Source organism: Cibotium barometz, chromosome 40, assembly GCF_041138505.1.
Source record: "Cibotium barometz isolate CiBa-2024 chromosome 40, ASM4113850v1, whole genome shotgun sequence".
Taxonomy (NCBI): Eukaryota; Viridiplantae; Streptophyta; class Polypodiopsida; order Cyatheales; family Cibotiaceae; genus Cibotium; species Cibotium barometz.
Window position 1 is genome coordinate 46,520,296 of NC_141085.1, and position 13,223 is coordinate 46,533,518.

Consider the following 13,223-nt stretch of genomic DNA (forward strand, 5'->3'; position numbering starts at 1 on the left):
TGCCAGGTCAAAGGGAGTGGTAGGAACTGCCTATGTGGGAGGCTCGGGAAAGAGACTAACATGGGGGGTGGTGGAGGTGATGCTCGCCCGAACAGGCGGTGCTGTCTAGAGAGAGGGGCGGTAGAGGGGATAATGAGGGTGGTAGAGGCTAGAGTAAGTAACTCACATCTGTGGGAGAGCGGGAAAAAGTCGAGGATGAGGTGATGATGCACAGAGTAGGCTCTGGAAAAAATGTTGAGATGGGACAAACTGAGGGGTGGATGGCTGTGGGAGGAATCTCTGTCGGAAGAGATTCCAAGATAGCTGTGGAAGGTAAGGGAGACAAGGGTGACGAGGATAATCGTGGTGAAGATGGGGGGGGTGAACAAGGAATTGTGGTGTGATGTCGATACCTGGGAAGAGGGGATCTAGGGAAGGAGAATTAGAGGTAAAGATGCCATGGAGGTAGTCGATGGTGAAGCTATCAATGATGAGGGTGGCGGTGGACGGGACGCCGCAAGAGGTGGCCGAGGAACGCCTGTCATGTCACTGGAGAGGTAAGGGAAGACAAAGCCAATGGTGATGGAGAGGCTATTAGTGATGGAGGTTTGTTAGCATAGCCTTGTTAACATAGGAAAAACACATGCTCCTACATGCATAGCCATGGAGTACACATGTACACACGAGCCTGGAGTAGGAGACATGGATTAACAATAAGATAAAAGATACAAGATTAACATACAATCATAACAACATAACATCATGGTGTATTCCATATCCATGTATCACATATTGTGTGTCCAAGAATCATGTGTAAGAATCATGTACATACCATAGTCATCTCCATTTTTCATACAAGAGGGACTTTATATATCCATTGAACCATGTGACTCTTGGGATACCCATGTGACTATTGGGCTCCCATAACCTCCATAAGATCCTAACTCCCCACTAGCCCTCTTGGAACCACTTCTTGATACGACATCTTGTAAATAACCAAATCCCACAGCTCATTAGCCTAAGCTAATTTTACTAATGGTAAGGGGTGTTCACACCCAAGCTAATGCCAAAATGCTAGGGGGTGTATACACCTGTTAACACCTCTCTTTCCCTTTGTTTAGTTGGGAGTGTACTATCTCCTATCAATGCCAAGTACATAATGAAAATCTATGAATAAATGCAAGCCATTTGAAGTTATACAATATATCACATGAAACCACAAAAAACTGATGGTAGACCAAGGAGATGGTGGGAAGACGATTTCCACCAATCTGATGAAGACTCCACAAGTATATGTTGATGAAGACTCTCATCCACACGGGCATTCAAGTGTGCTACCATCTGTGTTAATGTAGCAACTTGCTTCTGCTCCATGTGTATGGGAAGTCAGCTTTATCTCTAGAAGTCCACAAAGTGAGTCCTCCCTTTGGGTCCTAAAATTACAACATCCAACAAGTAACCACATTCTAAAAATCATTACATCATTTTCTTATGCTTTTAACATTTTCGGTTTGGTTTATATTTTGTTTGTTCCTTTTCCTTACAGAATACTCGATAGGGACCTCAGTGAGCTTTTCCTCTTGACCTCATGCCTTCGTGATGGGTCTTCATGCCTTCTCACTGGGTCAAGGACCTCAGTGAGCTTTCTCCTCTAGCTTTCATGCCTCTTTATCTAGGACTTAGAGGTGACTCAGAAGGGATCTTCAACTGAGCTTCCTTCGGACCTCATGCCTTCTCATTGGGTCTTACAGGCATCTCAATAGTATCCTCAGTGCAAGACTCTTCCTATGGCTCTTATGCCTCACGGAGCCCATCTGCTGGATGTTTTGCCTGGGGTCTAGCTTGCCCTAGAGAACCACCTTTTTTCTATGGCATTCACCGGGATGGTGAATTGAGTAGTAGTGGGCAACTTGTGGATAGGTAGCTAGGTCATCCACACTCCACCAAGAGAAATTCCTCCCACTATCACCTCTCTACCTCTGTGAGACCACACTCCAACCACCATCACACTGTTGATGCCCTCCACATCTCCTACCCATCGCGTCCTCTGACTACCAGATGCACTTATGATGTGCATGGCCAACTCTGAAGGTACTCATGAGTGGTACACCCCTCTGTCAAACAACAAAGAGATCTTCATTGAGTACTATCCACCTTTCTCGAGGAATGTGCATGGCAACCTCTTTGGCCAAGTATACTTATGGATGGAACGCCCCCCTCCCTTTCCCAAGGCAAGGTGAGATCCTCTTTGAGGACCATCTACCTTTTCTTGATGAGTGTGACATCTAAAGGAGGATCTTCCCTCTACACAACATGATGAATGGTTGGAACTTCGAGGAGGAGGACACCTAAGAAGGAGTTGGAGTTCTAAGAAGAGGGGGGAGGAGAAAAGGGGAGCACTCTCTCCTCAAATTTTTGGTTTTCAATCGGACCATATGTTTAAATGCATGACTAAGAGTGTGATGTTTCATTAGAAGAGTTCAATGTCAAGTTCCTTTACCAAGCGGGTGAGATTAGCCAATTTTAGTGAAAAAATAACTATTTTTTGCTTTTAAAAACTTGGAAGGTGATCCAAAGTGAGGACCCTTATTGTACAACCACCCTCAAAGAGGATGTAGCATAGTCCAACGCAGATAAGGCCAGAATGCAAGAAGAAATCCTAGAATTCCAATATAACTATACAAGTTCCGAACTGAAATGCCAAAATTTGATGACCCAGCATCTGTTTGCAATGAATCAACATAAAGCTGCATTTCAAGCTGATCGAGTAAGGCTCCAGATCTTGTAAAGTTAGATTGATACAATGAATGCTACTAAAGATCTAGAGGTCTATGAGCTCACAACAACTAGTGATGTAGACACTTATGAATCTCGAATTAAGCAACTCATGGAAGATCTATACATTGGGTACTTTAAGTTCCTGATTGATCTTGAATGCCAACCTGATGTCCTACCAAGAAGAAAGCCAGATGATACATTTGGAGAAGGTGAATCTGGAGATCCAGGCCACATTTTGACACCAACTATGGATATATCAACAAAGACTTCATGGGCCCATTCTTCCAGTGTGACGCTCTGCATATATATTAACAAAGACATGTGATGTGAATAGAAGTGATGAGAATATGAGGTGAATAGATGTGATGAGATAAGATGTGAATCAGATAGAGCACATTCTTCCATTGATGCTGGAAATTAGCATGAAAAAGGCAACTAATTAGGATGAACAGCTTAGTTGTGTTTAAAGAGAATGTATTATTTGTAAATAATAGGATAAGGCTTATCGTCGTAATGTAGAGCATCTCAAAAAATGAAGTGACACCTTTGAAGCTGGCAAATCAAGATCTGGAAAAAAGAAATGTAGATTTTGCTAAACTGGAAGACTAGCAAGCTCAAGATGTTCAGAAGATTAACCAACTTAAAAAGAAAGCTACTAGATCCAGAGAATTAAGAGAAACAATTGATAAGTTGGATGAATATGAAGAAGAAATCCAAAGTTTTAAGGCAAACCATGAGAAATAAGCTAATTTAATGGAAAGCAAAGCTAAGCTCTTGGATACACAGGCTAAGGAGCTTAAAAGTTCTCTTTGAGTTCTAGAAAGAGAGTTGAAAAGGTGCACAAACTTTATTCAAAATGTTGTGGGGACTCTACGGGTCGGTGATTTCCCATTCCCCCAAACTAGGGTGCTATGCAAAATTTGGTGGTCTATTTTAGTAAAAAAACTCCACCTCTTTCTCTAGCAAATCGCCTTCTTGAAAGTCTCCAAATGATTTGCATCCTTTCCAGGATCAGGACTGTCCTTTTGGATCCTAGCCTTAACCAGCTCAATATGTTCCAGTGGTGCCAACATCAGGCCTGACTCACGCCTCGAGGCGTTCACCTCAAAATATGTAAGTATAGCATGTGAGTTCAAATGAATGGATTTTTTAATTCAAAATTTTAAGATAAATTTACAAAAATACATTTATAGAAGGGGTTTTTTAAATCAATTTTGAAAAAAAATCCACAAGTCTATAAAGAAAAAGGGGTCATTTTATTCATGAGAAATTCATACGTAAGGATTTTTTAAATACCCCTTGAACACACGTGCTAACATAGGGTTTCTTAGTAGTGCACCCTTCGAGACTCACGCACAAGGGCAAGGTTCGGTTATACTTGACTATATGGTTAAAGTAACAATTCATATCTGAAACCCAACAATCCAAAATTTGAAAAGAAATATTCATTTATCTTCTCAAATAGATTCTTATAGATAGATTTATACTTTTGCTCATATTATAGATATTGATTTTAGACAACCATTAGATCCATCTGGAGTCAACATTTGTTCGTGGAGCGGACTACCCACTAGGTGTGCCGTCAGGTGTTAGCTTAGGAAATAACCTATCGTAGTTTTATTATTACCTTTACCTTAGCTTAGAGGTAGCTTAGAGGTAGCTTAGGAATAAGATCTCAGAAGGCATGTCAGACTAGAGATGACGTTTTGTTTCTTGATCCAGATGATTATTTATGCACTAAAGCACTAATATATACACACATATACAAAAGAAGAAATATATAGAGTTAGTTATGTATCTTTACAAAATTATGTGTGGGTACTATATGTAATATCATGTAATCTTGTGTGATAATCATTTGAATGTTCAATAATGTTAGAATTGTTAAATCCGTAAACTCTATTTTGATTATTTGCTACTAATAGTCCACATATCATTACCATATAGATGGCTACAAGAGTACCACATCTACATGTAAGCCATCTCCTAACCATTTGGCCAGACTTGGCCACCATCCACTCGAGTGTCTAAACTAGGAACTGCCAGGTGCCCATGTGCTCACCATAATGGTTACTCCTCATAAACATCCCCTTGCATAACAGAGCACATCCGTCACCTACAAAAACAATATGAGGGTGGAGCATTGAGCAAATGCTTTTCCAACAATAAGATGTAGTCCTACCTAGTGTAGGTTCATGATGCTAAGACTCCTGCAAGTGTCCATAAAGGTGGCTTATTCAGAAATCCTTGGGTTAAGAGACAGGTATTAGTCCCATGGATGTATCAAGGAAAAAGAGACTGAGATATTCTGAGTGGCTTCAATATGGGTAAACCAATGAACTTTCCCTTGAAAGAATCTACCTCATGTGCAAGGTTTGGCTAAGTTAAATCAGTCATTGAAAAGATATGATTGACTTTGTTTGTTGACATTCTTCTTTCTTATGTGTATGATAACTAAATAATGCTAAGGAAATAATTTAGTACTTAAACCATCCCTGAGGTTGAGTGGAGGGTGGTTGGCTGGATTGTGGGAAGAATGGATCGAGGCTCGTGGAAGCAGGAATCTAGGAACCTGTCATCTATACTTTTGTATGAACTATTAAAATGTTGTAAATTTTGTTGCCTTATCTTTAACTAAAAGTTTCAAAAAGTAAAGGAGAAATTGTTTAGACCCCCTTTGGGTTCGGAGCAATGTCTGTCCAGATCATCCCAAGAGAGAGGGTAGCCAGTCTCTCATGATGACCGATACCCAAAGAAGAAGGGCTTGGTTGGGCCCTCACAGATGCATTAAAAAACAATTGATATCACAACCTTGCAATTTTTTATCACATTTTTTAAATCATTTTTGTTCATCCTATCACAATTTACATAGTTATGTCAACATAAAATAACTTTTTTATTCAAATAAAGTTCTAAACTTTTCGAACTCTTGGTTTACGAATTTTTTTGACTTGGAGCTCTAAGTGCATCACCAACGCATGCAATACTTTTCCCACCAAATGCAAATAAGTGACAAAGGTGGGCATTTTCTTCACAACTTTGCAAAAATCAATACTTTGAGCTTTAGTCCTAGAATATGATCTTCATTCAAATCTATAAAACCAAGTAATACAATTTATGTGCGTGCATAGTGCCAATTGTTGATGTGTTTTGGTTGACTTTTTAAGAGTGTAGTATTTTTTTAAGCCTTTACGTGTGCCAAAGCTTCTTTTGAATGTCTTTTAAGAGAATCTAATAATTTTTTGTTGTTCTTTTTCCATGAAGGTTTTGAACTATTGAGAGGGTGCACTTCTCTAGTAATTGATACATTGATTGTTGAAAGGCTCGTGGCAACTTACATTATGAATGTTTGTCAGAGTGATTTGGAAGAAGTTTTGACTAGATAAAAAAGTTGGAAATGACAAAGCATGATGCATGTAGGAGGGACTAGGCTTCCCTTTCCTTATTGTTGGAATGCATGAAAGCCTAACGTTGAGGGTGAAAATCTTAGAACCATATTTAAGATTTGTTGGGGTTGTTAGTAAAAAGTCGTCTTACACTAAGCCAAGAAAGCCAGAGAGAAGGTTATCTTGTGCAAGAGGAGGTCTTTGAGAGTTTTTCTAAGTTTTTCCGTGAAAAGTCATGTTGTGGGCACGGTCTGCATTTCATTTCAATTCTAATAAAGACAAATTGCGACCGACCTTTTGTTTTACCGGTCAAAGGAGGAAGACCTTCTAGAGGGAGAAGTGGGGCTAAAGTCGCCCTTTCCGGCGATATCATAGGCTGGCGATGCTTGACATTTAGGAGTATTTAGGAGTGACGCTCACACCACACCAAAAATAAATAAAATTGGGTTGACGTGGGGCGGGATGGTCGGGTAAGGTAGGTATTCTCTCAAAAGGGAAAAGAAATGAAGTAAATAATTAAATTGTTTTTGACCTAAAAGAGCAAAGCTTATGGAGGTCTTGTAGAGACGCAGCGCATGCCCTTGGGCGCCCACCTCGTGCTTCAAATCCGTCCTTTGGTTCTCTGCTGCATAGGTGTTACCTTCCCCTCGCTTGTGAAGCATGTCGGCGGATCTAGCTTGCTACACGCTTCTTACTGTCTCTACATAGACTTCGTGGTCATCCTCCTTTAAGAAGAAACTCTCTTCATCTCCCTCGACTGTATCAAGCTATCTACCACCCACCTCTGCCACAGGTCTCTCTCTAACTAAGTCCTCTCTGTCTCTGTCTCTGTGCACGCGCGCACAACTTGTAAGCGTTAGTCTTCTCTCTCTCTACTCACTAAGTGATCATCCTTCTTTAAGAAGAAACTCTCTTTCATCTTCTTCTACTGTTTCAACCACCCAACTGTGTCACAGGTCTCTCCCTCTTCTCTCTCACTCTCTCTGAGAACACAACATCTACGCCTAAGTCCTTTTCTCTCTCTCTCTCTCTCTCGCTCTCTCTCTCTCTCTCTCTCTCTCTCTCTCTCTCTCTCTCCGACCCGCCCCCTTATCTCGCATGGACGGTCCCCTCTTGCCCTGCAGGCATCCCTTCCTCACCCTCAAACAATCCCGTAAATCCGAATCCATGGCCCGGTCTTCTCCAATTATCGACCTCTCTATGAAGCTTGAGGACACCAATGATGAGCCTTCGCAAGATCATAATCCCCCTAATTACACCAGCAGTAGGACGCCTGATCGTTATTTGTCCCAGTCAATCCTAGACGAGGTCGTGGCCGGTGATGCAGTAATGGAAGAGGATGAAGCCCAATACGCTGCCCCCTTGATTGATCATATCGGTCGCCGTTCCTCCACTTCGAGTTCATATATGATGTCCACGGACTTGACCATGAGCAATATGGAGATGGGGTATTCAATGGTCAAGGAGAAAAACCTTCTTGTAAGTACTGTAACTTATGTAGATGCGCTTAACTGCAGATAAGATTAGTTGAAAAATTTAAGCTTAAGTCCAGATTAAATTGCTCCGTTGTCTCCACCTTCCCATGACAGAGTAATTATCCTAACCTAAACATGAAACAAATTTTCATTTTCTCACAGGCAAGCAATGAGGGTGGTAATCCTCACACCCAAATTAGCCTGTCAGACTTCTCTCCTCTTCAAACTAGCTCTCCCGATTTTCACCAGGTATCATAACGAGCCTTTATTTGGGTAATTGTGTTTAAGGCTTGTAATTAGTAGCAGTAGTTACTAATTACCGGGTTTTCTGCTCTGCAGCTGACCGTGCTACAGGACGACCTGGCAAAAGTGAACGAGGAAAACGAGAAACTGAAACTGAAGCTCGCAGAGATTACTGCCAACTACACACGGTTGCAAAGGCACTTGAGGATCTTGTTGCAGCATCAACAACCTAGCTTTAAAAATGCCTCGTCTGATCAGCCTCAGGTATAATTAGTATACATAATTATATATCTAATCCAAGATCTTTAGTGTATGTTTTTGTTAATCAATGTTCAATACATAAATGCAGGCGGTGCTTACTGCTACTGACAAAAGCCCAGATCAGAGCCCTCTAGTTTCTGGCGGCAGCTTACACGAGAGAAATCAAGAGGTCGCCGCTGAAAGCAGCTCCGACACGCCACCACTACCTGCAAACGATGAATTCTCGGCTGGAAACCAATTAACATCTAATCGTAAACGGCATGCCGGATTAGTGGACAGTTTACTTACTGATAATAATGCTACTGTTAAGCGTTTGAAGGCTGATGATCAGACGCAGCAGCAGACTCCTTCGCCTAACCCTTCATCCAATGGTGTTAATGCCGCCGTCTCTCCCCTCAAAGACGACGATCCTGCGGCTGAAAAAACCAAACCACCAGAGCCAGCCGTGCGAAAGGCACGCGTTTCAGTTCGAGCGAGGACAGAAGCTCCTATGGTAAGCTTTTCCCAACATATGTAATTATGTTGTTTGCTCTTTAAACATCTATATTCTATCAGTTTACGTATGCGTAATATGAGAGAGAGAGATTGATAGAGATTTTTAGCTTTTGGTGTTTCTAATTTAGCTTTAAAAATGATAGAATGGGCTATTAATATAAGTTACTATGCCCTACATATAAGAGTTTACCTGTCTGCATGTACCCACGTTAACCTATAGATACATATTCTCTTCTAAGTTCTAACTTGTATGGTTGTATGCATATTTCTTTTTTTTAAATTCTCATAAATAGATGGTTAAGTACTTGTATTGCACCTAGATGGATCCACTTCTCAGCATGATGAATTATATGTAACTTTTCTTTACAGTTGAGCGATGGCTGCCAATGGAGGAAGTATGGACAAAAAATGGCCAAAGGAAATCCATGCCCACGTGCCTATTATAGGTGCACCATGGCACCATCATGTCCTGTTCGCAAGCAGGTGAGTTGTGCTTGCACCATCGCTAAATTTGTTATATTAATGAGCATATGCTTAGGTTATCCAATGAATATATTTTCTCACTTAGGTAAGTTAATATAGATATAGATAGACAGAAATTTACTATTATAAGACAATATCACTTTTTGGGATGTTTTATGTTCGTGTGCCTGTCTGCTTTTATACCTTCGACAACACTTAGCAGGTTTTGAACCCAACAGCTCTTTGCAGCAAAGAGGTTTTTTATTTTTAAAGGATACATTGTATATATAAGACAATATCACATAAATGTGATGCGCTTATGCCTTGTAATGGAAATCGACTCAATATAAAATAAAGCAGCCTCTACACTAATATATGTTTTCATTGTTTTCAAACTTAATATAAAGAGACTCCCCGGCTATACAATAGTTTGGAGAAATATTTTTTTGTTTAACCCGTGATATATGGTGTAATGCAGGTTCAAAGGTGTGCTGAGGACACCACCATCTTGATCACAACATACGAGGGTACTCACAACCATCCTTTGTCGCCAGCAGCTTCGGTGATGGCGTCCACCACCTCAGCTGCAGCAACCATGCTGCTGTCAGGTTCCACAAACAGCAGCAGTGCCCAGCTTGATGCAACCTCCATGGCGGCCACCTCCACGTTCAATAACAGTCTCAGCAATCTTGCTCCTGCTAATGGAGGCAGAGGCGTAGTGTTCCCCTTCTCGGCATCAACGGCCACCATCTCAGCGTCGGCGCCTTTCCCAACTGTAACTCTGGATCTCACCACCAACAATCTAGCGGCACATCAGATCTCTACTCTTCAGCAATCAGCTCTCACGAATCCGTTTTGCAACATGGACGCTGCAGCAGCATTAATGCTACCGTTTAATAATTACAACATTAATGCTAACAATATGCTAGGGTCGAGCTGCGGCCAAGCTGCGCTCTCTTTACCGATGAGTTTATCGATGGCCTCAACAAACTCCGGTTATATGACTACAGCAGCGCCGCTAGCCCTAAGTACGAGCTACAACACACAGTACAATGCGGGCGGCAGTAATAACAATGGTAACTTGTACGACCAATTCAAGCAGCAGCAGGAGGCAGCAGCTAGCCAATTGGGTGGCGAAAAGTTGAGTTTCATCAACGACGCATGCCAGGCCAGCATGGCACAGCTCCCTGCAGCGGCTGCCCTCAGCCATGCGATGCGATCCATGGCGGACAAAGCGACGCCTGCCAGTGGCGCTCAGTCTCTCATGGAGAGCGTGAACGCAGCCACCGCCGCCATCACGGCGGATCCCTCCTTTACTGCTGCATTGGCTGCAGCCATTACGTCAATTCTTAGCCAGTCCAATGGTCGTTAATGGGCGGTACGATCACGTCGACGAGTCCATGCAAATTGAAGTACGCGTCGGCCTGATCGGCTGGAATACACAATCAGCTTGATATCAACTAATTGGGCCGATTGGGTTGCAGGCTTTGCATTGCTGTCGCCTGACCATCATCATCAACATCCACATGATAAACCTTCATCGATGGCTCCGAGGTCTTGCTTAGATCAGGTGACCCTTTCAGCACGCTCGGCCTTGCCCTGTACTTTTACACGAGCACCTGCGGTCAATGTATATCTCATACTTTCATTTATTTTTTCCCATATATATTTTCAGACTTCTAATTGTCATATAACCGATGACTTTTTAACATTTTTAACGACAAATTGGATGTTCGCGATGACTTTTTAACATTATTTTAAATTGCGTTCCTTGAATCAAAGCACAAGTTTTCATTCTGCATATGATCCACGTAATTACAACTACCCGGATCCACGCTTTGACCCGAGACTTGGCAATGTCATGTAGTATCAACCAATTATTGCATGTGTTGAACGAGTATTTTAAAAAACTCCCTCCTTTCTAGGGATGTAAATTTTTTGGAGAGTTTGATTTTTATTATATGCCGTGTCCGAACCATATCCACAAGGCAAGGGCAAGGGCATTACCACTGACCAAAGCTTGCCCGCATGGCTTTTACTATTGTAGTTGAATAATACTCGTGTCTGTCCAAGAGATATGAAAGGACACGAAGTTATCTTATACATATGTAAGCCCTCTTAAAATAATTAATGGAACGGTTTTAAGTGTTGTGAACGCCTCTGCATGCTAACTCTGTGCATGTGTCTTTTCAGAGAGAATCTCGAGAGAGGCATGCACAAATTACTGCATGGCATTAGGCCTCCGGCCCTGCTGGCCTGTGGGGTCGGCTATTTTCCTCCCTTCCCCTGTTCAAAATCTTCAATTTCCAATGAGAGAGAGAGCAAGAGGTATTAACGTTGGTAGGATGCAACACGAGGGCATATACGACCAATGGTGGGACTTGAACTCGGGTGGATCATGGCCTTTACAAGGGCCCTCGCACTAGTCAATCTGCCCCAATTGTGGGAGACAACCCTCCATTCCCTCTGCCTGTACAGATAAGGAGCGAGGGAGAGATCCAATTGCAAAAAATGACCTGCATGCAAAAATCCCTCTGCTCGTACAAGAAAGGAGCGAGGGTAATTCTCTGGCAGATTACAAGTTACAACCTATGACATGTATCAAAAGTGCCTGAAGTACAACCAGGTGAAGGCTGCATAATAGCCAAGAAATTAGGACGCTAAAGAAGAGGTGCAATCTCAAAAAATAGCTCTACAATCTGCGCATGTGAAAGCGAGCCTTTGCACATCTGTGCCATTACCTGCCTCTCATCCTCCCGCTCGTGCATGTGCTACCTCACACATGTGACTCATAATCTTCAATCGTTAAGGAGGTCATGTTGTTGAAGGTATGACATTCTTTCCTCCTCCATCACTATAGGTGATCCACTCTTCCTTGGCACCAACCCTCCATGTGTTGGAGCTATATGTATCATACCCTAACTTTACCTAGATCTCACCTATATATACAAACTCATAATCAATATGAACTAGTCTTTTGGGAGCGTATAACTCTCTTCCTCCTTATCTCTCTCTCTCTGAGTCACTCTGTCCCTATCTCTTCGTGTTCGTGTATTTCCAACATGGTATCAGAGCATGATCGATCTTGCTATTGTGAAGAGAAGAGAAAGGAAGTATCAACTGTGTTAATTCCATTCATGTGCATATTCTATGTTTCATTCAATCTCTTTTTCATGTTTTGTAGAATTCCAGTGATTAATCACTGTTAACAAGTTTATGTAGGTTCTTGGATGGTCGATCCAGACCACCCTATCTTATCCTAATTGGAATTGTATTATAGAAACACAATTGGTGTGTGCACGTCGTCACAAGCTTTCTATAGAGTCAATTAGTTTGTCAATCTGATATTCCTATCAAAAGTTATGTCATTTCAGATAAACAACACTTAAAATAGGAAAACAGGCAACGTGCAGCTCGTGTGGTAAATTCTGAGTATTTGCTCGGCATCGGAGTTCAGAGTTGAAAGTTATGGTGTTTTTCGTGCAACAAACTTTTGCTCATTTTTCGTGTGCTCCACGCTTTTCATGTTTTAATCCAAAAGTAGCCAATTTTTGGGCTCATCCACGTCTCAAAATAGCAGTGCTCCAACTATTTTTGAAGTTACTCTCTTATTGCATATCACGTTTCGTCTATTTTCAGGGTGTCCTCCTTGTTTATGTTCTCGTTTCATGGTCTCCAAATTCTGTGATCTCGTTCTATACATATTCTCGCAATCCGAGATGGCAGATTCTATTCTCGTTAATGGTTTTCCATCTGGTTAATGATCTGTTCTCCCGTTTCAAGGCTAAGGATTTCTCTGATGGAAGGCCAAGATGATGTTGATACTTGAAGGTGACGATCTTTCTGATATTGTTTTGGGCAATCTTGTTTGTCTGTCTCAACCTGTTGATGCAGAACACGATAACGCTCTTATTATTGTTGGTCCTATTTTTGAGCAATGGCAAACTGATTACTCGAATTGGATCCGTTGTGATAAAGCTGCTCGTCTCGGCATATCTTATTTGCGCTTCATGATTCTCGTATGTTGGATGCATTCAATCTTCCTACTTCTCATGATATATGGCAGTATCTTCCTACTACTTTGAGAAGAAATCTGTTACAGAAATTCTTTATCTTTGTAATCTCCTGAACAATTTACAATACA

General features: G+C 41.7%; 1 protein-coding gene across 1 annotated transcript; it reads left to right on the forward strand.

Moving 5' to 3' along the window:
* Positions 1-6,785: 6,785 nt before the first annotated feature.
* LOC147615571 (uncharacterized) lies at positions 6,786-10,747 on the forward strand. The gene is made up of 6 exons (XM_086779683.1): positions 6,786-7,622; positions 7,781-7,867; positions 7,958-8,125; positions 8,211-8,615; positions 8,987-9,100; positions 9,558-10,747. Exons 1-6 carry the CDS (start codon positions 7,242-7,244, stop codon positions 10,449-10,451), a joined length of 2,049 nt encoding a protein of 682 aa, XP_086635809.1. The 5' UTR covers positions 6,786-7,241; the 3' UTR covers positions 10,452-10,747.
* Positions 10,748-13,223: the final 2,476 nt, after the last annotated feature.